Below are 26,467 nucleotides of genomic sequence, written 5' to 3' on the forward strand. Positions count from 1 at the left end.
CACGATGAGTGGATGTCTCGATGTTTTAGAGCCATTGAAGTAATTTTGAAGTGTAGTTACAGTTGTAATGTTAGAAAATTGTATCTGTTATCATGACTCCTTTATACACACAAGCATTGCAATAAATGACAGTAACAGTTGATTGGCTACTCCTTTTATTTAGACTGTACAGTAGGAGTGGGGGCAAGTTGAGGAATTGTTCTGTGAAGAGTGTGGATGAAGAATGCAGAGATGATCGGGAAGCCATTGCAAGAGGGTGTTCAATGGAGGGAGATGCCGAAAGACACAGGGAATATTGATTTACATAGAAATATGACTGCATTCTTAGGCTGTGTAGGACCTTGTGGAAACTGGGAGAAGATAGTGGCATAACTAAGGGAAAGCCTGTGAATGGGCAGATTGGCGAGTCAGTGTGTTGGTGAATAGGCAGACAGACCAAGCGATCAGCTGAACAAGTAAGCAACTGAGGGACATTTGACTGGTGACAGAACAGGATCAGCACTGTTTGAGGGCAGAGGAAGTAGTTGCTGACATTTTCAGTAACTGTTAATGACCGATGGTACATCCCAGGATGGTGGGGGTAAAGGCGCAAACCAGAGCAAGGGTGTGAGTTGGGGAGCATTTCAGGCGATCCCTACTGGACCCACATTGAAATATTTGTTACTTTAGCAGTTAACTGGCAGGAACATTTTTAGCCAGCTGTTCGACTCATGTTAACTGCTCAAGCGTTGCTGTCATGGAGCATTTTTTTGAAATACTGGCTGTAAGATCACCGCCCAACCATCCAGTCATTTGCTTTTTTAACATACATTGACTTCCAAAAACCAGGCAGGATATAGGTTCAGAGGAGGAAGTGAGAAAGCAAATAGGAGTCAAAAGAGATTATGAAAAGAGAATGGCAGCTAACCTGAGGGAATTCAAAAGTTTTCTATAGGTGTATAAATAGTAAAAAGGTGATAAAAGGAAGGAGTAGGGGTAACTAAGGACCAAAAATGGGATTTGTGCATGGAGGCAAGATTGTGGGTGAAGTATTAAATGAATATTTTGCATCTGTCTTTGTACCTGCCTTTACCAAGGAAGAATGCTGGCCATGCTGAAAGAGGAGGTAATATAGACACTTTAAGTTTGAAATGGATAAGGAGGTGGTGTTGAGTAGGCTGTCTTGACTTAAAGCTGATGAGACACAAGGATTGGATGAGATGCATCCAAGGATATGGAGAGGGCATTGGCCATAATTTTTCAATCTTTCTTAGACTCTGGTGGTATCGGAGGACTGGAGAATTGCAAATGTTACACCCTTGTTCAAAGGAGGGTGTAAAGATAAGCCCAGCAGCTACTGGCCAGTCAGTTTAACCTCTGGCCTAGGAAAACTTCCAGGAATGATAACTTAGTACAAAATTAATCACTTGGGCAAATGCAGGTTAATTGAGCAATGTCAGCATGGATTTATTAATGACATGTTCTTCATTCTGTTTTTAAAGATATTCCCTTAGTGATACTTGCATTCCAGATCTGTGGAGGGGGTGGTGTAGTGGTCTTGTCACAGAATCACAGAGCAGAAGAGGCCCTTCGACCCATCGAGTCTGCACCGACACATGAGAAATTTATAATCCAGAGACCCAGGGTAATGCTCTGCGGACCCGGGTTTGAATCCTGCCACGAATGCAGAGTTGGTGGAAATTGAATTCAATAAAAATTTGCAATTAAAAGTCTAATGATGGCCATGAAACCATTGTCGATTTTTGTAAAAACCCATCTGGTTCACTAGTGCTCTTTAGAGAAAGAAATCTGCCATCCTTACCTGGTTTAGCCTACATGTGACTCCAGACCCACAGCGATGTGGTTGACTCTTAACTGCCCTCTGAACAAAGGGAACTAAGGATGGGCAATAAATGCTGGCCCAGCCAGCGAAGCCCACATTCTGTGAATGAATTTAAAAAGTGATCCCACAACCAACAGGTCAGCTCTGCAGTCCTGCCACATCCAGTCGTGAATGATGGTGGACAATTAAACAATTCACTGGGGGAGGAGGCTCCATAAATATCCCCATCCTCAATGATGAGGGAGCCCAGCACATCAGTGCAAAAGATAACACAGGACTACTTGCATGCCAAATAGCTTAAGCAGCATTTGCAACAACCTTCAGCCAGAAGTGCCAAGTGGATGATCCACCTCTGCTGCCTCCGGAGGTCCCCAGCATTACAGATGCCAGTCTTCAGCCAATTCAACTCACTCCACGTGATATCAAGAAACGGCTGAAGGCACTGGATCATGCAAAGGCCATGGGGCCTGACAATATTCCAGCAATAGTACTGAAGACTTATGCTCAGAACTTGCCGTGCCCCTAGCCAAGCTGTTCCAGTACAGCTACAACTCTGGCATCTACCCGGTTATGTGGAAAATTGCCCAGGTATGTCCTGTACACAAAAAGCAGGACAAATCCAACCCGGCCAGTTACCGCCCCATCAGTCTACTCTCGATCATCATCAGTAAAGTATTGCAAGGGGTCATCAACATTGCTATCAAGCGGCACTTGCTTAGCAATAATCTGCTCACTAATGTCCACTTCGGATTCTGCCAGGGTCACTCAGCTACTGACCTCATTACAGCCTTGATTCAAACATGGACAAAAGAGGTAAACATCTGAGGTGAGAGTGAATGCACTTGACATCAAGGCAGCATTTGACCGAGTGTGGCGTCAAGGAGCCCTAGCAAAGCTGGAGTCAATGGGAATCAGAGGGGAAACTCTCCACCGGTTGGATTCATACCTAGCACAAAGGAAGATGGGTGTTGTTTTTGGAGGCCAAACACCTCAGCTCCAGGACATCACTGCAGAAGTTCCTCAGGGTAGTGTCCTCGGCCCAACCAGCCTCAGCTGCTTCATTAATGACCTTCCTTCCATCATAAGGTCAGAAGTGGGAATGTTTGCTGATGATTGCACAATATTCAGCACCATTCACGACTCAAATACTGAAGCAGTCCATGTCCAAATGCAGCAAGACCTGGACAATATCGAGGCTTGGGCTAACAAGTGGCAAGTAACATTCGTGCCACACAAGTGTCAGGCAATGACCACCTCCAACGAGAGAGAATCTAACCATCATCCCTTGATGTTCAATGGCATTACCATCACTGAATCCCCCACTATCAACATCCTGGGGGTTACCATTGACCAGAAACTGAACAGGACTAGCCATATAAATACTGCGGTTACAAGAGCAGGTCAGAGCCCAGGAATCCCGTGATGAGTAACTCACTTCCTGACTCCCCAAAGCCTGTCCACCATCTACAAGGCACAGGTCAGGATTGTGATTGAACACACTCCACTTGCCTGGATGAGTGCAGCTCCCATAACACTCAGGAAGCTTGACACCGTCCAGGACTAAGCAGCCCACTTGATTGGCACCCTTTCCACAAACATTCACTCCCTCCACCACTGACGCATAGTGGCAGCGGTGTGTACCATCTACAAGATGCACTGCAGGAACTCACCAAGGCTCCTTAGGCAGCACCTTCCAAACCCACAACAACTATCATCTAGAAGGCCAAGGGCAGCAGATAGATGGGAACACCGCCACCTGGATGTTCCCCTCCAAATCACTCAACATCCTGACTTGGAAATATCTCGCCGTTCCTTCAATGTCGGTGGGTCAAAATCCGAGAACACTCAAGGGCACTGTGGGTGTACCTACACCACGTGGACTGCAGCGGCTCAAGAAGGCAGCTCACCACCACCTTCTCAAGGGCAACTTGGGATGGACAATAAATGCTGGCCCAGCCAGCGAAGCCCATATCCTGTGAATGAGTTTTTTTTTTTAAATCATCACATCACAATCTTGGCAGTAGGAAAATAGAGCAAACAGCGGTTTTAAAAAAAAAAAAGGGAAGTAGAAAAATAAATGGGCTGATATGTTTTCAAGTTATGTAGCATTGCTTTGAACTTAAACTAGAATTTGTATATGTTTGAAAGAAAGAGCTTGCATTTTTGTTTGGAAGAGGAGCTCCTGTGTCATGGCTGATTTGTCTACATGTAAGGGGATTTGTGTTTTCAAAAAATAATTTTCTGAAGAATTTGGGATGGGAGAAAATTACAATGACAACCTGGATTCATATTGCACCCTTTAACATAAAACATCCCAAGGAGCTTTACAAGCGTATCAAACACAAATTGACCTGGAACCACACAAGGAGTTAGTAGGGCAAATGACCATTAGCTTGTCCCAAAGAGGTAGGCTTTGAGGAGCGTATTAAAGGAGAAAGAAAGAAAAGAAAGAGGCAAAGAGATTAACAGAGGAATCCCCAGTGCTTCATGCCTTGGCAGGTGTGTAATATTTTGAAATCTACAAAGGATATTTGGTGTGCAGTTAATTTTGCTATTGCAAACGTATGCATTCCCTGAAATTGCTGTCCAACTGGTACATAAGTTAATAAAGAACTATAACTTGTCAAAAACATAACATGATCTATTGGGTGAAACTTCTGAAAGATTTTTTTGTTCCAGATAAGTTGTTTAACCTGTAAGGAAGCCTTTTGAATAATAAACATTTGCTCATTTTCGCCTTGCACTCACCAGGACAGATTTGCAAAAATACCAATTGTAAAGGGAACAACAGTTTATACAGCATGAGAAGAGGGTGCTGATTGGTTGGCAAGTGGACTCTGGTAGCAGTGTTGCCATGGAGAATGCACCACGGAACTGTTAACTGCTGAGTTTTTGTTCAAATTCAAACCAGGCAGGTCAAATCTGGTCATATGTCAGGAAGGAAGAATAATGTTTTTAGAATTTATTGCAAAATAGTGGTACCTGTGTCTATATATGTGGCTGTGTGTGTGACTTAATTGGATTAAAGGCAGCTGGTCTGAAGGCTTTGATGTCAACATGGGGGAAGTTTAGAATGTAAGGTGTAAAAGGACATTTGCATTCTTAAATAAACCAGACCAGATTGTTTTCAAAAGAGGGAGTGAAATATTACACCTAGCCAGGAGCAGTAAGAAACAGTGTGTTTATTTTTCCCCAAAGAGTCCTGGTGAAACTTAGTACTATGAGAGATTTTTATTATCAGAAAGGTAAAGTCCAAAGACATAGTGAAACAGTGGAAATTTGCATTCAAAGGAGCAAATAAGTATAAAGGAGCGAAGGCTGTGTGTAAGGGTAGGCATTTTAGGATTTAACAAGTGTGAAAAGCCTTCAGCATCTACGCCTCAAGCTGCTGTCCACGAAGTACTGACGTTAAGAAGACTCACTTTGAGTTGGATTGTCAGGGAATCATGTTTATTCACCTGGGACTTTTAAAATCTGTGCATCTTACTGTTGCCTTAATGAAAGTATGACTGTCAGATCAAGTAGGGGATTTACAAGTTAATATAGTAGTAATTGTAGACATATCTATGTGTTTTAAAATCATTTCTCTTAGTTTGATATAGGTTTTTACAAAAACTAGATTAAAAATTTAAGACTTGGTGGTCTTATTACTATTGAATTCAAGGCACACATCTCAATTTATACAAATTACAAAACAAGTTGCGGCAGTTGTTTCAAGTTTACCTCTGGGATTTGAATAACTCAGCATTTACCCTCGGCTGTGCCACAACATGGCATTGCTGTGGAGGATGAACCAGGGAATTACTGTTTCCCCCAACCTTTTTTTAGTTGAAAAAGGTGCAATGCATGGACATGCTCCTTCCATCTGCGAAGGACAGGATCCTATGTGTGAATATTTGCAGTTTCTAACACGGATTAATAAGCCACAATGCGAGTTCAACTTGTTCAGTTTTAACAACACCCTGGATGCCCAAAATAGGTAGTGTTGCCATGAGATCCCCTCTAAGCTCAGCTCTGGCATACATCTTTGTTGGTTTTCATGAGAAACGCGTTTTCAATGGAATGACACCTAACCTCCTCCTCATTGCATATTTCTGATACATTGATGATAGATTTGCTATGTTTGAATTCACAGCCGCATGTAAGAATTTCCATACCCAACTTAATGGGCTCTGTCCTCCCCTCAAATTCACCTTTGTAACAGAACAGTCAAATGAGCTCCCTTCTCAACGTGCTAGTTGGGAAATCTGCCAGTGGGTTTTTGACTACTGTCGACTGCAAGCCTACCTTCATTGGTCAGTATGTGTTCGGATTCTCACAGTCCCATGCACTCTAAGATTGGCCTTATCGGCAACCTCATAAGTAGGGCCTATTTTTATTATTTATTTGTTCATGGAATGTGGGAATCGCTGGCTCGGCCAGCACTTTTTGCCCATCACTAATTGACCTTGTTCAGAGGCATTTAAGAGTCAACCACATTACTGTGGGTCTGGAGTCACATGTCGGCTAGATCTAGTCAGGATGGCTCATTTCCTTCCCTACAGGACATTAGTGAACCAGATGGATTTTTACACCAATCGGTAATGGTTTCATGGCCACCATCAGACCTTTTAATTCCAGATATTTTTATTGAATTCAAATTTCACCACCTGCCATGGTGAGATTTGAACCCAGGTCCCCAGAGCTTTACCCTGGGTCTATGGGATACTAGTCCAGTAATAATACCACTCTGCCACTGCCTCCCCTGAGCCATTTGCTCATCGTGCAAGCTTGATACAAGCATCAAAGCATCTGTGGGATAATGGCTACTCTGATCAGATCATTGCTTGCTGTATATCGCACAAACTCAAGAATGGGCTCAGTGCTGCCACTTTCAGCCCTGAAAAGTGCTCAGCCAACCTCAGATTGAAGGGTATGATGTCTCAAAAATTTGAGCAACAAGTGAAGCTAGCTATTTCATGCTGCTACTATGCAATAGCAACATGAGTGGAATTCTCCACTAACAGGATGCTGTCATCAAGCCAAAAAGATGTTATGCCTATCACACAAATGAGCAATGTGGTACATGAAGTTCAGTGTCGCTGTGTTGCCAGGTATGTAGGCTGTATGCCTCAATGACTGGCGGATTGTATTAAACAGCACATCAGTTCGGCTATTCGCAACAGGCAAAATACTAGCCGTACCAAACCAGCCCGTATTTGCAAAACTCAAAATATAGTGTCAAGCATTAGATGTGATTCCATAATTGGAAACCACAATCCTGATGGTGTGCTAAGAATTGCACTGACAGCCAATTAGTTTGTCGGGCTTGTAGTGTGGCTCACTTATACGTGCTAGAAGCTACATGTTCATGCACAGGCCCTGTCTTCTGCAGACAGAAGGAGCGTGTCTATGCATTGCACCTTTTCAAATAAACAAAAGCTTGGGACAGCCATTCCCTGGTCCATTCCCCATGGCGATGCCTAGACCAATCAGAGTCAACCTGCCTGGTTTGAATTTAAACAAAAGCTTGGCAGTTAACTGTTCTCTGGTGCATTCTCCATTGCAGTGTTTCAAACAATCAGCACACTCGACTCATGGAGTGTGAATTGTTGTTCTCTTTACAATTGGCATTCTATCCTGATGAGTGCAAGACGAAAAGGTTCAACAGCGTGTCTCTTCTTTTTAGTACTTAGTAGTTTGGTCGTACAAAACTTATTTTCTCATTTCTCTTCTCAGACAGATGAATGGAGACTAAGCTACATTAATAAAGATTTCACTGTCTGCCCCTCCTATCCTCCCATTTTCATGGTGCCAAAGTCAATCGATGATGAGATTCTGAAAAAAGTTGCTACATTTCGTCAAGGTGGTCGCTTCCCTGTCCTCAGCTACTACCACAAAAAGAACGGAATGGTGAGTATGAAAGATGGTTACAGCTTTAGTATAGAATAGTAGTCTGTAAATACTGTCATCTAAAGTTTTCTGTTAATATTTCACATTTCTATTCATATACATAAGCTAAAATTTCAAGTTTTGTATTGCAGAGAAAAGTGTTTTAAGATCAGATTTCACCACATTTTTGACCATACCACTCTTTGCGAAGTCCATAAAGATAGGGTTGGAAGTTTGAGTTATTGATAAAAATGCACAAATGTCATGCCCATGTAATTTCCATGCTTTTATTGTACCTGAAGCTATCCTCTGACACAAACTCATCAATCTTGTAAGAATTTAGATTATCATGTTAGATTGAGCTGGTGAACTTGTATCTCGATTTGTGTAAATTGCTCAAATTAACTGCACATAACCATTAACTTAATTGTGTATTTTCTTGTAATCTCTAAAGCTCTATAGCATGCACTTCAGAAGTGACTTCTTAAATTAATTTAGTGGATTTAAGCATGATACAAAATTGTTAATCATACTTGCACTAGAGAAAATGGCATACGCGATCATGTAGTCTAATCCCCAAATTAGCCGGAGTGCAACGGGAAATCTCGACCACTCGAATCATCGTGTTTATACAAAAGTGTGAAGCTGTTAATATTTCAACATGTCTTCTTCATAGAATCATAGAAATTTACAGCGTGAAAAGTCCCACCCTGTTCATGCTGGCCAACGAGGAACTATCCAGCCTAATCCTGCTTTTCAGCCTTGTAGGTTATGGCACTTCAAGTGCATATCCAAGCACTTTTTAAATGTTGAGGATTTCTGCCTCCACCACCCTCTTCAGGCAGTGAGTTCCAGATTGCCACTGCCCTCTGGGTAAAAAAAAATTCCCCTCTCATCACCTCTAAACCTCCAACCTCTTACTCTAAAAATATGCCCCCTGGTTATGGATATCTCAGCCAAGGAGGATGGGGCCTTCCACTCTTCAGGAGCCCTCAATTTTATACACTTCAGTTGGTCTCCTGCCAGCCCCCTCTATTGCAAAGGAAACAATTCTAGCATATCCAATCTTTCCTTATAACTAAAATTCTCCACTCCAGCCAACATCCCCATAAATCTCTTCTGTATCCTCTCTGGAGCAATCATACATTTCCTATTGTGCAGTGCCCAGAACTACTCTCAGTACTCCAGCTGTGGCCTAACAAGTGTTTGATACAGTTCCAGCATTCACCTTCCAACTCTTGTAATCTGTGCGTCAGCTGATAAAGGCAAGTATTGCATATCCCTTTTTGACCACCTTATCTACCCATCCAACCATCTTCACCACCCTACATGTGGATATGTAGTCCAAGGACCATCTGTTCTGCTTCGCTTCTATACCATTTATTGTGTTCCCTTGCCTTGTTGGCCTTCTCCAAATACATTACCTCACGCTGCTTCAGATTGAACTCCATTTTCTGCTGTTCTTCCCATCTGACTAGTTCATTGATATCTTCTTGCGGTCTATAGCTTTCTTCACCATTATCAACCACATGGCCAATTTTTGTATCTTCTCCAAGCTTCTCAATCATAACCTTGACATTCAAGTCCAGATCTTTGATATATACACCACAAAAAGCAAGGGATCTAGCACTGAGCCCTGTGGAAACCCCAATGGAAATAGACTTCCAGTCACACACACACCCATCAATCGCCGCCACCTTGTTATTTTTTTAAACACAAGTGTAGTAAAAATGTTCTTCCACTACGCTTATTCCAGACTACAGATTTCTGGTGTTATGTTTCATCCAATAAACTTTCCCTGAGTAAAATCAAATCTGTAATTTGGATTATTGTTATAAGCTGAAACTAGTGTGGTAGTTGCTTATATATTTAGGAAGCAGACATATCAGCTTTAAACATACACCGCATTTTCACGCATTCGTTAACTTATGCAGAACTTTAAGTAGGTCTAGGTATAACTGATAAAAAAAAGCAATGAATGAGAAATTTTGTCAAAAACCAATCAATTTGTTAACACAAACTGGGTCTTCCTACTGTTTTTGAGATGTGGGCTTTCACGAAACTCACTGTAGTTATGTGAAGTTGAGACCCTTCACAGATGATCTAAAACCTGTTTCACCTGCCTCCTCTTGGGGTTTACTATTTTATAATTACCATCCAAACCTTTTTAAAAATTCAAATTGTGATTTAAAAACCTTATGGAAAAAGCCTGTGGATATACTCTAATAAAATTGGCGTAAGCATCCACTTTGGTTTTATTACCAACATGTGATGTTTTATTTTTATCATATCTGTCTTTTGAATTTAGTTTTTTTAAGTCGAAATCATGACTGAAACATCTGTAGGTTTTCAGCTGAAATGTCCCAACATGAGCTGGCAAGGTTTATTGTCTCCTGATCAGAAACTGAGATCAATAAAACAGCTTATGCATTAAAAATGAGGTGATCAGTCACTTAACTGAGAGATATCCCTGTCCTTTCCCTTCATCTTCTCTCTTTCACTGCAACAATTTTGCATGTTGCTGCAGGATTCAATTATCTACCTGCTTTCTTTTGTTCAAGAAACCTGGATTTATTATTTTCTTTGTGTCTGTTTGCCTGAGTTTAATGTAGACCAGACTGATATGTTAAATCCAAAATTTAGATGAAGATGGACTACAAATTCTTTATTTAGCATTAACTCTTGAGCATGGTAATATAAAATGCAGGTTCAACTTTGATAGTCATTTAAATATCATTATCTAAGAAATGTAATTCTTAAGTGTAAAGCACAGCAAATTATATTTTTTGTGTTAATTGGCTCTTACATCAGCCCTTGGCAGGTTGATGGGTGAATTGTTAGCATTCATTAAGTTGAGAGAGATTGCAAGTGTTTTTGCTTTTTTTTTAAATTCATTCATGGGATGTGGGCATTGCTGGCTAGACCAGCATTTGTTGCCCATCCCTAATCCCCAAAGAAGGTGGTGGTGGTGGTCGTCTTGAACTGCTGTAGCCCATGTTGTGTAGGTACACCCACAACGTTATTGGGCAGGAAGTTCCAGGATTTTGATCCAGTGACAGTTAAGGTAAAGCGATATATTTTCAAGTCAGGGTAGTGTGTGGCTTGGAGGGGAACTTCCAGGTGGTTGTGCTCCCATGTATCTGCTGCCCTTGTCCTTCTAGATGATAGTGGTTGTGGGCTTTGAAAGTGTGCCTCAGGAGCCTTGGTGAGTCCCTGAAGTGCATCTTGGAGATGGCACACACTGCTGCCACTGTACGAGTGGTGGAGGGAGTGAATGTTTGTGGACAGGGTGCCGATTAGGTGGGCTGCTTTGTCCTGGATGGTGTCAAGCTTCTTGTGTTGTTGGAGCTGCACTCATCCAGGCAAGTGGAGAGTATTCCATCACACTCCTGACTTGTGCTTTGCAGATGGTGGACCTGCTTCAGGGAGTCAAGAGGTGAGTTCCTCACTGCGGGATTCCTGGCCTCTGACCTCTTGTAGCCACAGTATTTATGTGGCTAGTCCAATTCAGTTTCTGGTCAATGGTAACCCTCCCTGGACGTTTAGTGTGGGATTTGGCGATGGTAATGCTAATGAATGTCAAGGGATGATGGTTAGATTCTCTCGTTGGAGATGCCTGGCACTTGTGTGGTGTGAATGTTACTTGCCACTTGTCAGCCCAAGCCTGGATATTGTCCAGGTCTTGCTGCATTTGGACATGAACTGCCTCAGTATCTGAGGAGTTGTGAATGGTGCGGAATATTGTGCAATCATCGGCGAACATCCCCACTTCTGACCTTTTGATGGAAGGACGGTCATTCATGAAGCAGCTGAAGATGGTTGGGCCTAGGATACCACTGTGAGGAGCTCCTGCAGTGATGTCCTGGAACTGAGATGATTGACCTCCAACAACCACAACCATCTCCTGTTGTGCTCAGTATGACTCCAACCAGTGGAGAGTTTTCCCCCTTGATTCCCATTGACTCCAGTTTTGCTAGGGCTCCTTGATGCCACATTCGGTCAAATGCTGCCTTGATGTCAAGGGCAGTCACTCTCATCTCATCTCGGGAGTTCAGCTGTTTTGTCCATGTTTGAACCAAGGCTGTAATGAGGCCAGGAGCTGAGTGGCCCTGGTGGAACCTAAACTGGGAATCAGTGAGCAGGTTATTGCTAAGCAAGTGCTGCTTGATAGCACTGTTGATAACCCCTTCCATCAATTTACTGATCGAGAGTAGACTGGGGCGGTATATGGCCAGGTTGGATTTGTCCTGCTTTTTGTGTACAGGACGTAACTGGGCAATTTTCCACATTTCCAGGTTGATGCCAGTGTAGTAGCTGTACTGGACCAACATGACTAGGGGCGCAGCAAGTTCTGAAACACAAGTCTCCAATATTATTGCTGAATATTTCCAAAACCCAGAGCCTTTGCAGTATCCAGTGCCTTCAGCCGTTTCTTGGATATCACATGGAGTGAATCAAATTAGCTGAAGACTGGCACCTGTAGTGCTCTGGACCTCCGGAGGAGGCCGAGGTGGATCATCCACTCGGCACTTCTGGCTGAAGATTGTTGCAAATGCTTCAGCCTTGTCTTTTGCACTGATGTGCTAAGCTTCCCCCATCATTGAGGATGGGAATATTTATGGAGCTTCATCCTCCAGTGAGTCCTCCACTATTCGCGACTGGATGTGCATCACCTCACACTTATCCGGATGAAATTTCAGTGGCAAATGGAATTTAATCTGGAAAGGTGTGAGGTGAAGCACTTGGGCAGGACAAACAAGGCACGGGAATACACGATGAACGGTAGGACCCTGGGAAGTACTGAGCATCAGAGGGATCTTAGTGTGCATGTCCACCGGTCCCTTAAGGTAGCGGGACAGGTAGATAAGGTGGTCAGGAAGGCATATGGGATACTTGCCTTTATTAGCCGAGGCACAGGATATAAGAGCAGGGAGGTTATGCTGGAACTGTATAAAACGCTGGTTAGGCCACAGCTAGAGTATTGCGAGCATTATAGGAAGGATGTGATTGCAGTAGAGAGAGTGCAGAGGAGATTTACCAGGATGTTGCCTGGGCTGGAGAGTTTTAGTTATATGGGGAGATTGGATAGACTGGGGTTATTTTCCCTGGAGCAGAGGAGATTGATGGGGTCATGATTGAGGTGTATAAAATTGAGGGGCATAGATAGGGTAGACAGGAAGGAACTTTTCCCCTTGGTGGAGGGATCAATAACCAGGGGGCAGAGATTTAAGGTAAGGGGTAGGAAGTTTAGAGGGGATGTGAGGAAGAATTTTTTCACCCAGAGGGTGGTGGGAATCTGTAACTCACTGCCTGAAAGGGTGGTAGAGGCAGAAACCCTCATAACATTTAAGAAGTATTTGGATGTGCACTTGCGATGCCATGGCATACAAGACTATGAGCCTAGTGCTGGAAAATGGGATTAGAATAGCTAGGTACTTGTTTGACCGGTGCAGACTCAATGGGCTGAAGGGCCTTTTTCTGTGCTGTAGACCTCTATGACCCACTCTATGACAGGATTGCAGATCTTCAATCTGATCCTTTGGTTGTGAAATCATTTTGCTCTGTCTATCACTTGCTGCTTATGCTGTTTGGCACGCATGTAGTCTGTGTAACTTCACCAGGTTGACACCTCATTTTTAGCTATGCCTAGTGCTGCTCCTGGCATCCCCTCCTGCACTCTTCCCTGAACCAGGGTTGACCCCCTGGTTTGGTGGTAATGGTAGAGTGGGAGCTATGCCAGGCCATGAGGTTACAGATTGTGGTTGATTACAACTCTGTTGCTGCTGATGGCCGATAACGCCTCATGGATGTCCAGTCTTGAGTTGCTAGATCTGTTCAAAATCTATCCCATTTAGTACGGTGGTAATGCCACACAACACGATTGAGGGTATTCTCAACGTGAAGGCAGGACTTTGTCTCCACAAGGACTGTGTGGTGGTCACCCCTACCGTGTCATGGACAGATGCATCTGCGGCAGGTAGGTGAGGATGAGGTCAAGTATGTTTTTCCCTCTTGTTGGTTCCCTCACCACCTGTTGCAGACCCAGTCTAGCAACTATATCCTTTAGGACTTGGCCAGCTCGGTCTGTAGTGGTGCTACTGAGCCATTCTTGGAGATTGACATTGAAGTCCCAGAGTACATTCTGCACCCTTGCCACCCTCAGTCCTCCCTCCAAGTGGTGTTCAACATGAGTATTGAGTCATCAGCTGAGAGGAGGGGGGTGGGGTGGTGCACAATAAGTAATTGGAAGGTTTCCTTGCCCATGTTTAACCTGATGCTATGAGACTTAATGGGATCCACAGTCGATGTTGAAGACCCCCAAGGCATCCCCCTCCCGACTGTATTCCACTGCCTCCACCACTGGTGGGCCTTTCCTGCTGGTGGGACGTAACATACTCAGGGATGTTGATGGTCATGTCTGGGGCAGTATCTGTAAAGTATGGTTCTGTGAGTATGACTCTGTCAGGCTGTTGCTTAACTAGTCTGTGAGACAGCTCCCCATTTTGGCACAAGCTTCCAAGATGTTAGGAAGGATGACGTTGCAGGGTTAACAGGGCTGAGTTTGCTGTTGTCGCTTCGAGGAGAAGCTTTGGGTCCAGACAGTAATGTTTTTTAGTCAAAGGATAACCATAATTTATTTGGAAAATAACAAAAACACATTTTATATATATTTTATACTGCATGCTGTGTCTTGGGAGAGTGACCCCAGAATGCTTCTCTCCTGAATTTGCACTGCAGTCATTCTGGCTGTGTCTTTAATTACCTAAACCCTGAGATTTGGATTTCTAAACCTCTCTGCTTTTACTTTCCAACTTTCAAAATGCTACTTAATCAATTTTCTCAAAAGAGAGAAGTTTTAATCTGTCCTAATATCTTCTTAGGTGGCTTGATGTCAAATTTTGTTTAGCTCTTTTATGAAGTGCCTTGAGATATTTCACTGTGTTAAGGGTACTGTTTAAATACAAGTTAGTGGTGATGTTTTGTGCTGACAGCACAGGTCATGTATACTAGGGGTAGTATCTGTACACAGCTGTGACAAATTGGCCCCCACACACCCACAGCATTATTGTGTCATGATCTTATCAATAGATGTCAGCAGGAGTGTTCTGAACATTTTTGATCATTCCACCTAATAGTACCCAGAACTCGAGTGGTAATAGATGCTATGTTTCGGGGAATGTCTGACCGCCTTAGCTGCTGACTTAACAATTTTTAAAAATTCATTCATGGGATGTGGGCTTCACTGGCTGGGCCAGCATTTATTGCCCATCAACTTGTAGCTTTATCTGACCACTGGTTGCAGAAGACTGTCTCTGGAAGGCAGCAGCATAATAACAACATGAAAATGGTTATATGTATTTCTATGTCTTGACTAGTGCCCCAGGCAAATTGCTATCCAAGGCTGAATTTACCATTTATTCAAAGCTAAAAAACTGCTGAGATAAACTGAGTTTTTCTTTCCTGCTTGTGGATTCTGAATACTGAATCCAGCATGGTACAGGGAAATGGAATTCAAGCCATATTGGACATTAGCCGCGGATAGGCTGAATGATGAATGAAATGCAGGATTGTGAAACTTTACAAGTTTGTTGTTACTTTTGAGCAGTGAATAGTTAACAAAGGGGGGAAAAATGAAAGTTACAGATCTCATTTGTAGCTGTACGAAGTAACTTGTTAAAAAGAACTTGTTCGCACCTCCAGTGGAAAATTTGCACATTGTTCCTGGATTATTATAAATCCCCTGTGCTTGAGCTGTTAAAGCATCTTGCATTTGACAACATAAACCCAGTCAGGTGAATTTGTATTTTCAGATTTCCACATTTACATTTTCCTTTTGTTGTTGTAAAATGATTTTAAGACACAAGGTAAAAAAGCAATAACGTAGCCCTTTATTATCACGCTGTTGAAACATCTAGAAGTGCATCATTCAATGAACTCCTTTTGAAGTGCAGCATCGGTTGTATAGCTGTCTTTCAGTAACAATATCTAACAAACATTCAACTAAATGGACAGCTAATCTGCTTTTTGTAGTGATATTGGCTGAGTGAGGGATTTTGATCAGGGCGTCCGGTGAACTCCCTATGTTTCTTTGAACAGTGCCATGGGATTTAATCCCACCTGAAACTTGGAGCTCAGTTTAGCAGCCCATCCAAAGGAAACATTTCCTAAGGCGCATCACAATACATAAGTATGATGCTTCAACAATTAAATAGTAGGCATGTGTCAGAAGAGTGGTTGGGCCAGTTTTCAACCATCTTGCACACTGTTATACATTCTAACTGTCCTAAAAACTGAAATGGGGGATTCAAATTAGGAACTGAATGCTGCAATATTTTTGTAAATTTGACGAAACTCTGCTTCTCTAGCACCACATAGGATTTCAGCCGTAAAATTATCATCATATCCCAGTGTGCAACATAAATTGTTCAAATGAATTAGTGCTGCTTGGTATTGAATACCTCAACATTTGATTTCAAATGAATTATTCTAAAAATAAGCAGGACTTGGCAAAAGAATTTGTGAAGAACGTAATTTCTATCAATTGACGGCCAATATTAATGCCAAAAATTACTAAGGTTATTGAACTCTACAGTCATTACAGCTCTTTAGTTGCTGTTTTTGATGAATAGAGAAGGCCAGTTCATGGTGACTTGTATAAATTATGAGGATTTTTACATTATTTCTGTACACGGAGTGGGCTTTGAGAAGCTTGGAAGGTTCCCATCTAAAAGATTGTATGGTCATGGCAGCAAAAACTATCTATAGTCACCACATAGATGATGCTGCTAGCCAGCAGATTTATCATCAGAGCTGCTGTAAACTCAGGAAATAAGTGCCAGCAGCTCCATAGCCCAGGTATTCTGTAATTAGTGTTTTGGCAGCACTGTATCACTGAGTATTTTAGTTTCTGTAGACATTTTCCTCTGTACAGAGCGCTTTGTTCTAAACAGTTTCTTTTGATTTAGTCCAAATGTTTTGTTCCTATTTGCTTTTGTCCCTTAAAGGGAAAATAAGTTGCTTCCTAGAGGGGTGTGATTTCCTGTGCAGCATAATAAGAAGTGACACATGAAATTATGCCCATATTGTCAATCTCAGTTCATGCCTAAACGTCGTGATAATCTCATTTAATGCGTGCCAGAATGTAAAAATCATTACTGGGGTAGGAAAGCACTTAACTTAGACCATGTATTTCTTCTATGAGTTCTTGAATCATCATCATTTGGGCATATTAGGCACAGCAGATTTAAAGAACATGCAATCGTGGAAACACTTCACTTTTTAACACTACTCGAGCCATAAATTGTAGTTGAAGAAACAGAAAACATGGTGCCAGTTTTTTTCGAGGATAAACTTTTTTTTTTTAAAAACTGCCTAAAAATCTCAAAATGCCAGAAAAATAACCCTTGCTGTACATAAATCCCTAGCTTAATTAAACACCCATTTTAAACCTGTGTAATTGAAAGAAATATATTTGTGCGACTCTTTAACCTGATGGTGGAGCCATTATAGCAAACCAGGGAGAAATCGGGGGAGGGATTGACATGCTGGCATAAAAGTAGAAGAAATTTGACCATAGAGTAACTCGGCGCATTTGTTTGCTCAATCTTTTATGCAGGGTGTTTGCAAACAGATTATGTATTTTTCTGGGAGCAAATTATTAAGAGATCCAAATTTAGCTCGTCGTCAGGTGGAGGTTGGGAATTACAAGTCCTGACACAGATCGGAGCGGGGCTGCGCATGTACAGTCCAGCATTTGGAGTTCTTCGGGCTGAGGACAAGTGCCCAGTGGGCCTCCATGGGGAAAACCTGATTGTGGGACCCAGGAGAAGGGCACCATAACCGACGAGACCCAGGACAGGTGACAGTGAGCGGTCCCAAAGAGGGAAGCCAGGGTGAGGTCCCTGAGAGTGGGAGAACCAGGGAAGGACCCACCGGTAAGAGCCACTGGGGAGAGGAGTCCAGAAAGGGGCTCTGAGCAGTAAAGGTGCTGCAAATGGCAGGCTTCAAGTCGTCAGGGCTCAGGAATATCTCTGGAGAGCTGAAAAGCAGCTCTGTGACTCCATGCTTTTGACCACTGGGGCAAAGGTTATCCTTTGGAGCAGTAGCCTTCTGCTCAGTATGGCTGAAGAACTGATGTTGTGATTGAGTTGGTACTGGAGTGCAGGTTCAGGAATCCAGGGGAATGCAGTCCTGGGAGACAAGATTGAGACCCTGGGAGGTAAGCAGTCATTGAGACTGTCTGAGGCAGAGCGGCTTTTGGAAGAATTCTGAGGTTAGAACTTTGAAGGTGAAGACTGGTTATATTGTGAGAGGGAGTGAGTTTCAACAAATTTGGTTGACTCTGAAGTCTGGGTGGGTTGCTGAGAGATCGGTGGGATCTGTCTTCATTGCATCTGCCATTTATTGTGTAATGTGGTGTGTTTGACCACAGTTTGCATGTTAATTTACATGTGCCACATATTAACCCTGAATGTTAGAGTATAAGATAGATTTTGTAAATTGTTAAACTTTAAAGCCAGTCAAGTAGATTTTATTTGTTCAGAAACCATGGGATCTTGTGGTTTTATTCACTTAGTAAGTACCTTTTGATCTCAAACTTTACCTACTGGTCCCTAACTGGATCGTATCAAAAACTTGGGGGGTCTGATCCAGGACCATAACAAAATACACAGGGAATTTCACCCCTCCAAATGTCTGTTTAAAATAAATTGAGATTAATAAATACATGAAAATCTGTTGTGGCATTGTGGCCTAGACCCGGATTGCGCTTCCAAGTTCCCCATCGGTGTAGTAGAGAAAATTGTAAATAATACATCACTTGACTAGTACAACAGGCCTTGCAGATATCATTAATGCTATTTACCCACTACTTTGCTGCTTGCACGTTAAGTTTTGTATTGTTGTTCCTTTTTCCATTATCTAGATTATGCATATTTTTGGGAGCAAAATAATATTTTATCAGATTGTAAAGCAAATACTGCACGCAGAAATTGTAACCAGGGTGATTTGCTGAGATTTTGCTTGGTTCAGGGTTGTTGTTGTTGTTGTGGTCTTGGGACTTGCGTTGACCTGACATTGTTCTTTGTGGACTGTTGTGTGGGATTTTCACTACTTTGTGGTTCGTCTGACTTTCTTGAGGAGCAGCCTACCTTTGTGCAGAGAGTGTCTGAATTGTGAGGTATTCCAGATATTGCTTAGACTGAATGGTATTTCCTAAGTTCAAAGCAAAAATTCAGTTCTTGCCCTTTCATGTTGGGATATGTCTCAGATGTTTCACCAAACCCATCTCTGTTAAGAGAGCAGTGCCTCATCATCGTGACTGTAGTTGGCATCAGTATCTTTGGATTACAGAAAAAAAATGAACAGCATCCCCATTTTGGTTCAGATTATGTGTAAGATTGACATGAGGCATATTTAAGCAATTTGTGGGTGACCTGATGTGGGCAAAATTGTACAAGACCCAATATGTTATCAGCTAAATGGTACTGTATTGTGGTGCAAGTTGTCATTTCGTATTTGAATCCGGCCTGGGTTGAATCAGATGTAAATGCGTTTTGTTATTTCTAATTGGCATTTTGTTTACTTAACCTAGCATGTTCCCAAACCTTGAGATGGATTTGTTTTGACATTAGATGTTGCATTGAATTTGCAGGAAAACCAATAGCAAAGCAACTATATTTCTCTAGGTCTGATGTGAATTTTCCAAATATAAGATCTAATGAAGTTCTGCAAAATAGCAGAAATTTAATTTTTTTCTTTGAAAATATGTAACATGAAAAATAGGAGCAGGAGTAGACCATTCGGCCCCTCAAGCCTGCCATGCCTTTCAATGAGATTATGGCTGATCTCCCCTGGGCCTCAACTCCTCTTCCGTGCCAGCTCCTCTTAGCCCTCAACTCCCTGATATTTCATAAATCTATCTACCTCTTCTTTAAATACTTTCAGTGATCTAGCCTCCACAACTCTCTGGGGTAGAGAATTCCAGACATTCACTACCCTCTGAGAGAAGAAATTCCTTCGCATCTCAGTTTTAAATGAGTGTCCCCTTATTCTGTAACTATTCCCCTACTAGTGGAAACATCTTCTCAACATCTGCCCTGTCAAGCCCCCTCAGAATCTTGTACGTTTCAAAAAGATCACCCCCCATTATTCTAAACTCTAACGAATAAAGGCCTAACCTGTTTAGCTGTTCTTGATAAGTCAACCCCTTCATCTTGGGAATCAGCCTAGTGAGTCTCTTTTGAACTGCCTCCAATGCCAGTATATCCTTTCTTAAATACGGGGACCAAAACTACACAGTACTCCAGGTGCGGCCTCACCAACACCCTGTACAGTTGTAACAAGACTTCCCTATTTTTAAACTCCAGCCCCTTAGCGACACAGGTCAAAATTCCATTTGCCAACTTAATTACTTGCTGCACCTGCATGCTAACTTTGTGTTTCATACACAAGAACACCCAGATCTCTCTGTGCTGCGCTTTTTGGAGTGTCTCTCCATTTAAATAATAGTCTGCCTTTTGATTCTTCCAAGCAAAGTGCATGACCTCACACTTTCCAACATTAAACTCCATCTGCCAAGTTTTTGCCCATTCACTCGACGTATCTATATCCCCTTGCAGATTCCTTATGCCCACATCACAACATGCCCTCCCACCTATTTTTGTATCGTCAGCAAATTTGGATACATTACACCCTGCCCTGTCCTCCAAATCATTAATATAGATAGAAAATAATTGAGGCCCTAGGACTGATCCTTGTGGCACTCCACTAGTTACGTCTTTCCAACCTGAAAACAACCCATTAATTCCAACCCTTTGTCGTCTGTGTGTTAACCTCAATTCATGCTAGAACAAAAACAAAAATACCTGGAAAAACTCAGCAGGCCTGACAGCATCTGTGGAGAGGGATACAGTTGACGTTTCGAGTCCCTCTCCACAGATGCTGTCAGACCTGCTGAGTTTTTCCAGGTATTTTTGTTCTAGATTTCCAGCATCTGCAGTATTTTGCTTTTATTTCAATCCATGCTAATATATTACTGCAACCCCCCGCCGCCCCACCAGCTCCTATCTTGTGCAATAATCTTTTATGTGGCACCTTATTGAAAGCCTTCCGGAAATCCAAAGACACTACATCTACCGATTCCCCTTTATCAACTCTGCTTGTCATATCCTCAAAGAATTCTAGCCAATTTGTCAAATATTATTTCCCTTTCACAAAACCATGTTGTGACTCTGTTTGATTGCATTAAGCTTTTCTAAATGTCCTGCTATTTCTTCCTTAACAATTGACTAGCATTTTCCCAATGACAGATGGTAGGCTGTCTGGTCTATAGTTTCCTGCTTTTTGTCTCTCTCCCTCCCTTCTTGACCAGGGACGTCACATTAGTGGTTTTCCAATCCATTGGGACCCTCCTGGAATCCAATGAGTTCTGGAATATTTTGACCAATGCCTCCATTATCTCTACAGCCACTTCTTTTAAAACCCTTGGATGCAGGCCATCAGGCCCTGGTGACTTGCCTTCCTTTAGTCCCATTAGTTTGTCAAATACTTTGTCCCTGGTGATAGAGACTGTTACAAGATCTTTCCTACCTTTAGCTCGTTGCTTATCTGATATCTTTGGAATGTTTATAATGTCCTCCACCATGAAGACCAATGCAAAATATTGGTTTAAATGATTTGCCATTTCTCTGTTCCCTGTTATCAATTCTCCAGTCACATTCTCCAAGGGTCCCACGCTTACTTTAGCCACTCTCTTTCTTTTTATATACCCGTAGAAGCTCTTGCCGTTTGTTTTTCTATTTCTTACCAATTTTCTTTCATAATTTTTCTCCCTCTTTATTCGCTTTTTAGTCATCTGCTGGTTCCTAAAGAAATTCCCAGTCTTCTGGCCTGCCACTAGTTTTCACTGCTTTGTATGCCTTAGTTTTTGATTGGATACTCTCCTTGACCACCTTTGTTAACCACGGGTGATTCATCCTTCTCATCGAGTCCTTCTTCTTGACCAGGATAAATTTTTGCTGCGCATTATGCAATATCTGCTTAAATGTCTGCTACTGCTCATCCACTGACCTTCCTCTTAGTCTATTTTCCCAGCCCACTTTACACAACTCTTTCTTCATACCTCTGTGATTGCCCTCATTTAAGTTGTTTCCCACAGCAAGCCATGCACACTATAGCCTTTGGGCAAAAAGATAGGAGCTACATTATAGGAGCTCGAGACAATCTCTAATAAGCTGCTAACACATTCATCAGTTTATAAATTTATGGGGAGATGGTGGCATAGTGATAATGTCACTGGATTAGTAGTCTAGAAACCCAGGCTCACGGGTTCAAATCCAACCATGGCAGCTGGACGGACACTAACTCTATACTGTTATTCTTCTAGAGGGTCCATTTTCGAAACAAATCTGCTATGTCTTGCAGCAAGGTAAAACTCGGTTGCTGGCCAGGAACCCCCTACAATTGCATTCTGCTGAAATCCTAATGGTTCCCCCCTTTAGTAATCTGTTAAAGTATGGCTGTGTGGACATGCTTTGAGGGCTCGAGATGGTTTTGATGTCCTCTCGGGTGCAACACTCCACTGACCACACGGAAAGAATGGTTACTTGGGCCAAATGCTGGATGGTGTTTTTGTATCAATAAACCATATAGGAGAATATTGAAGTATAGTTTTTTTTTAAAAATGCTCATCTACCTGAGGCATATAGAAAATGCAGACACCTGCAGCAGAACTAAGAAAATGAGAAGTCTGCAAATTTTGCAGCTCTTTAGTTTCAAACAGTAGTATGGATGTGATTTCTTGTTACTGTTAAGATTATGATAGGATTTGGTGATAACTGTCATTATCGCCCATCTCAAAATGATTTTTTTTTTAGAACTGCTTCACCATCACAATTGGTTGGCTCTGTCTGGAGCATTTGATTACAGTGAGACGCGCATCAGTATGGCAACGTGGGAGCTGATGGAAGCATCAGATTACGTTTATCTAGCCTAAGTGCTGCTTGTCTCCTTGGCAGCTTAGTTTTCGAGTAGGGAGCATATCTGTCTGTATGATATTCAGCTCTCTACCAAAAATAAATACAACATCCTGAAAGGTGAAACAACTGGAAATATTTGAACTATTAATAAGCTTGTGTTGCCACTTAGATTTGTTAGCTCTTCTGCCTGTATCGTAATCAATATATACATGAGCTAACTTTTCAAATTTTGTTTTCTTACTTGGCTGCTTTTAATATTTTCTTCCTCAAGAATCCAGTTTCTTATTTCCGATGTTGTTTTAATTTAATGTAATTTTAGGGGTTTCAAGGCCCAATCAGGCAGGTGGTATGGGAATTTTCAGGCCCAGTCTTCAGTAGTGCCTTTATGAAGGTAAAGCTAATTTTAAAGGTAGAATTTGATTTTAAAATTTTAAGATGCTCACTACTTCTTACAATCCAGCAGATGGAGCTGTGCAAGAGTAGTTCTGGCAGGAGATTGGGTCCGTCATGGAACCTTTGTGGGTAAATCATAACATTTAACAGTGAAACTCCTGTTGGAGGTCACTGTAACAGGGAGGTGTTGCCATTAAGATTGTTGTTGCCATAAGAAATGTTTTTGCAGGAATTTTCAATGGAGTCTGCAGCCTACAAAACAAGATACCAGTTGAACTCCTGTGACCTCAAGACAGGAGATTTTGGGTGAATTGGACCTGTCTGTTGTGCAGTATTAGGCCAGAGCACACATCATCTCCGTTTTAAAGTTACAATAGTATGTCGTTATTTTAATATTTTCACTGAGGGAAAGAGGTTTGGAGAGAGAAGATGGAGGGATGGGAGAGATGAGGTAGTGAGGGGAGGTGAAGAGAAAAGAATAGAAAAGGGATGGGGAGAGGAGGCAGATGGAGAAGATGAATAAAGAATTGAAGAGGAGGGGTATGTGGAAGGTAGAAGGGTGTGTTTACAATTCAGAGCAGTGGATAAAGTAGAGGCAGGGAGAGACTGGGGTTTTAGGGGTTGTGATGAGCTAACCATCTCTCCTACAGCAGCTGATTGGCAACAGAGAGTGCCCTTATCGCTGATGTAGATTTCTTGCTGGAGAGATTACAGTACGATTTGGAGTTCAGTGAAATTTGGGGGTTGTAGTTCAATGCTTAAAGCTCAAATTTGCTCTAGGGCGGAAAGGCTAATCTTGCTTCTTAGATGGGGACAGAGTGGCACTTTGAACTTCGTATTGTAGAGCAGATTTTGATGTTGAATAGCTGAACATTTGGATAAATTACTCCTGTTGTATAACTAAGTAGGAGATTGTTCCAGAGCTGGGTTGGATAGGTTTTCTGAGAAGCATAGGCATTGCTGGGTCATGTGCCTTTCTTCTTATCTTGGCTAGTCAAGACAGTCACACTAGTTGCACAAGTTCCAATTGATTTCATCGTGCGGCCCTCAGTGTCCCATCGAGCTGTGTCTGAGTCATTTTAACTAAGGAAAACCAGTTAGCCAAGTTTCAAGTTGCAGCAAAACTGCTTACATTAATAGTTTCCTAAAAGATTGTGCCATAATATATAATCGAAGTTGGATAGTAAATCTTTAACTGATGACTTTGTTCAGGGAGTTCAGCTGAAAATTCAAGATGGCAGCCACCTGGCACAGGTGACTTAAACTTTGTAATTGTTTTATTTGACCAGGTTTTTTGTTATATTTATTGTATTGCGTAATTTAAATATATGCATTTATTTAGTCTTGACGAGTCAAGGAGCAGCTGGCTGAAGGACAGCAAACAGTAGCAGCCTACATCAGGCTTCAGGCAGGGATCAGCTTAGCATAATGGAAGCAGCTGACTAGCAGGGCCTCAAAGCTGCAGGATCAGGGCGGCAGAGACTGGCAAAAATGACTTGGTTAATTGAACACTGGAGCAGTGGCAATCGAAAATCAGTCACAACACCAAGATTTGGAAGAGCAGCTATTTCAAGGTGGGTGGATGAAAGACAATCCAATACATCTTTTTCTTCCTTCTCAGAGATGTGTTAATACCGTCCTGTGCATTTTACCTATTGTTGGGTCTGGTGGAAAGCAACCTGGGTACTAAACTTTGAAAGGCAATTTCAATGAGACCAATAATGCCAACTTTTTTTTTTATTGGTGTGTGCATATACAGCAACAGAAATAACATGCTAGTATGTCAGCAAATAGACTCCTCTGACTTGGGGAGCACTTGAGACCTTCTTATGAACACCTTAGTTTGAAAACCTGTTGCCCAAGTTGCTGTTTTATTCTTGCTTTGAGTAAGAAGTACTTCTTTCTGTACACAGATCAAAGTGTAAAGGTTCCTGTTCTGTCCATAAATCTCAAGCCCACATCTGACTATGCAAAATGGTTAGATTCCCATACATGAGAGAGTTTTGTGCTTTATCTTGTCCTGAAAGCTAATCTTAATTTAGATGCCAATGTAAGGGGATAGCCATTCTTTCATTTTCAATTTAATAATGAAACAATTTTTTAGGTAATGATGCGCAGTGCGCAGCCATTGACTGGAACCAATGGAAGACGGTGTAAAGAAGATGAGAAATTGATTAATGCCACTCTGCGGGCAGGGAAACGTGGTTATATCATTGATACAAGATCAGCTAATGCTGCTCAGCAAGCCAGAACCAAAGGAGGTGGTTTTGAACAAGAAGCACATTATCCTCAGTGGAGACGAATTCACAAGTCCATAGAGAGGTAAGCGAAAACCACAGAAGTTAGGTTTATTACTGATTTTTATATCCTTAATTTACTTGGTGTTTTGCAAAGTAATCTTTTATTGGAACAATTTGGACATCAGGTTTACAGCGTATCTAAGTTTTCAATTAAAGCTTTTATCGTGTCAAGCTATTTCAGCATGGATTCTCTAAAACATGCAAAAACTTCCAAGATTTCATTAAACAGAACATCACTCCTTCAGGTCTGGAGGCTGTTTTCTGGTACTGACTGAAGTAAAATTGTGAACAGAGGAGAGATCCATCTTGCTTCATTCAGTATTTTATATGTACAGTGTTAAGTCTTCTATATGGCAATGCACTTCCTCTATGTTAATCTTCCATATGACAATGCACTTCCTGTATGTTAATCTTCTGTATGACAATGCACTTCCTGTATGTTAATCTTCCATATGACAATGCACTTCCTGTATGTTAATCTTCCATATGGCAATGCACTTCCTGTATGTTAATCTTTCTTGTCATTATTTTTGAATCATACATTTTATCTCAACAATTGTAATGAGAGAAGCATAAAATCAACATGGACTCGCACTGTGATTGTACACCCTTCAATAGTAGGCAGTTGCTGTCGCACCTTCCTCGTTGTAGAAAGCATAGGAAGTTTACAGCACAGAAGGAGAATGTTCTCCCGTATAAGCTGCTAACCACAGAACGCACACCAGGAAACCAAACAACCTTTTTGAAAACTTGACTATCTTTCCCTCTGTTCTTGCAGATGCCTTTGATAAGTTGAAATGAGTAGGGTCCTGTTGCTTTTTCTGAATTTAAATGGCTTTGTTCATGATACTCCTTTGATCCCATTGCCAAAATTCCATGTCATTTCTTTCCTGGGCCTGCTGCTTTTACGGACTTATAATTGCTCTGCTCTCGTCTCTGCCCACTCCCCACAACCCTAAATGTTTTATTCACAAATTAAAATGGCTCCTTGTAGCCACATTTCTGAACTTTTCCATGCCTGTTTTCAGGTCTCATTGCCAATATGTCTTTTTTTTTTAAAGTGCAGAATGTCTCTTTGATACTTATACCTGCTATCCCTACAT

General features: G+C 41.8%; 1 protein-coding gene across 2 annotated transcripts in view; it reads left to right on the forward strand.

Annotated features, from left to right (window-relative positions):
* LOC144680448 (myotubularin-related protein 9) overlaps window positions 1-26,467 on the forward strand; it is an 81,319-nt gene that overhangs the window by 15,857 nt on the left and 38,995 nt on the right. For both annotated transcript variants that reach the window (XM_078541412.1, XM_078541414.1), the window contains exons 3-4: window positions 7,541-7,714; window positions 25,169-25,386. In XM_078541412.1, the coding sequence (XP_078397538.1) occupies window positions 7,541-7,714; window positions 25,169-25,386 (392 nt within the window). The remainder of the gene's footprint in view (window positions 1-7,540; window positions 7,715-25,168; window positions 25,387-26,467) is intronic.

Source organism: Cetorhinus maximus, chromosome 5 (assembly GCF_964194155.1).
Source record: "Cetorhinus maximus chromosome 5, sCetMax3.hap1.1, whole genome shotgun sequence".
Taxonomy (NCBI): Eukaryota; Metazoa; Chordata; class Chondrichthyes; order Lamniformes; family Cetorhinidae; genus Cetorhinus; species Cetorhinus maximus.